This window comes from Sinocyclocheilus anshuiensis, unplaced genomic scaffold, assembly GCF_001515605.1.
Source record: "Sinocyclocheilus anshuiensis isolate Anshui unplaced genomic scaffold, SAMN03320099.WGS_v1.1 scaffold664, whole genome shotgun sequence".
In the NCBI taxonomy this organism is placed as follows: Eukaryota; Metazoa; Chordata; class Actinopteri; order Cypriniformes; family Cyprinidae; genus Sinocyclocheilus; species Sinocyclocheilus anshuiensis.
This window is the reverse complement of record NW_015554122.1, coordinates 199270-201152: the sequence shown is the minus strand read 5'-3', so window position 1 is coordinate 201152 and position 1883 is coordinate 199270. Positions and strand designations below refer to the sequence as shown.

The 1883-nt window shown below is 44.7% G+C and overlaps 1 protein-coding gene across 3 annotated transcripts in view; it reads right to left on the bottom strand.

The window, feature by feature from the left end:
* The window catches only part of LOC107670034 (chromodomain-helicase-DNA-binding protein 1-like), a 43105-nt gene that overhangs the window by 29666 nt on the left and 11556 nt on the right, over nucleotides 1–1883 (bottom strand). The window contains exons 10-13 of one of the 3 annotated variants that reach the window (XM_016462500.1): nucleotides 868–1046; nucleotides 658–782; nucleotides 312–528; nucleotides 137–226 (exon numbers count right to left, since the gene is read on the bottom strand). The exons of the other annotated variants lie outside the window; for them this stretch is intronic. Coding sequence (XP_016317986.1) covers nucleotides 137–226; nucleotides 312–528; nucleotides 658–782; nucleotides 868–1046 — 611 coding nt within the window. The remainder of the gene's footprint in view (nucleotides 1–136; nucleotides 227–311; nucleotides 529–657; nucleotides 783–867; nucleotides 1047–1883) is intronic. 3 annotated transcript variants of the gene reach the window in all.

The window sequence follows — 1883 nt, the reverse complement described above, 5'->3', positions numbered from 1 at the left end:
ATACATCAATGGAGAGCTTATTTAAGCTTACATGATGTATAAATCTCAATTTAAAAAAATTGACCCTTATGACTGGTTTTGTGGTCCAGGGTCACATAATATATGCATCAAACTCAGCTTTTGACTCGAGTTGTACCTTATCCTTCAGCAGAATTTCATATGTAGTAAGCAGAACGTTGAACTTCAGTCGCTTGGTCTGCGGATGCATCCATTCATGTGTCCGGATCTGACAACAAACATACTGGCGTTACACTTCTTGTGTGCAAGAAAATCTAGGAAATGCACACTCTTGCATTTTTTTTAAATCGTACCATGTTTCTGCTGCTGATGTCTCCCAGGTACACCACAAAATTTATCTGAGGAGCCCAGAGCTGGATCTCCCTCTGCCAGGATGTGAGGGTAGACAGAGGCACCACCAGAAGGAACGGCCCGTAAAGCTGGTGCTCATGGAACAGGTAATTGAGAAAACTGATAGTCTGGATGGTTTTGCCCAGACCCATCTCATCTGCCAGGATGCAACTGTTTCCTCTGGGAAAGCAGAAGAGTATGAGTGATGAAGAAACTGATGAAATCACTCACGACTGTGGGAGAAATTATATGAATGATCTATCATGACACTGGGGTGATGTCTACTAGGAATAAACGAAATGGACATACTTGCACCAAGAATGGGCCATCCAGTTCAGACCCTCCAACTGATAGTCGCGCAGCTCCAATCCATCTGCGCCAATGTAGAGAGGCTGCTTCTTCATGGGTACAAACCGTGGCCTCTGTTTTAAAACCTACAGGAAATCAAACATTTAACTGGTTGTACAGTGATCGGGGTTTCATTTGCTTGCTCAGATGACCGGCGTTGAGTGCCGTTACCTTGCACTCTCTGGAGGGAATGGTTTTGCACTGATTCCGACTCATGTATTCATCTATGCACTTTTGAAACTTTCTGGCAATGAGAGCACCGTCTTCCCAGCTGCACTCGGAGTACGACAGCCCCTGCCATTTACAAAGGTAATCTGGATAACCTGCGGCAGACTTCTGATTTGAATGTCCTGCCAGATTAAGACAACAGTAAAGGTAAATAAATGCTCCCACAACTGACCAAAACAAAGACAATGGGAGGCAGCATCCTCTTACCGATGATTCTCTCCACAAGCTGATATTGTGAATGCAAGTCATCCATGAGCTCCTGCTGACAGTTGAAGTACTCCACATCCTCAGGCGAGGCAGCTTTGAGCCTACAGGCGACAACGTAAGAACAAATTAGCATCTAAAGCCACATTACCTATAGGAAATTGAGTTTCTTTAATGATTCATACCATTTCTTTTTCTCCTGATCTTTTTTCTTGAAGTTGTCCAGTTTCTTCATGCCCTTCACGTTCTGTTGTTTGAGCGTCTCCTCTGTCTCCCAGGTGTTGTGAATGTGGGACCAGTTCTTCCACTTCATCAAGTATTGCACCTCTCCTGGCTGTCTGCTGGGGTCAAAGTTGGCGTTGGGGTCTCCATCTGCTTCTACTGCATACACCGTGGTTACGGCCCCAGTTGCTGTTAAAGAACAAGACAACACTTTAACATACATCTCTAAACGTTTCTCCCAAGCTGAATGTGTTTTCACAATTCGCTCTGACTCAAGAGAAACAGACTGAACCTGCAGTCCTGCCCATTGAAAGCTGTGTGGATTTATTCAATTCACACAGACTGAACAGTTATCAAATACAAAACATACTTAATTTCTTGTGCTCACCTCCTTTCCGGCCTATCCTCACTTCCATAACTCTCTCCAGTGTCTCAAACTCGTCCTCCTCTGGCGGTGGGACGTCCTCTCCACACACCTCCACCAGGTCATCTGAATCAGTCTTCAGTTCCTCATCTTCTTTGTAGCTCACATT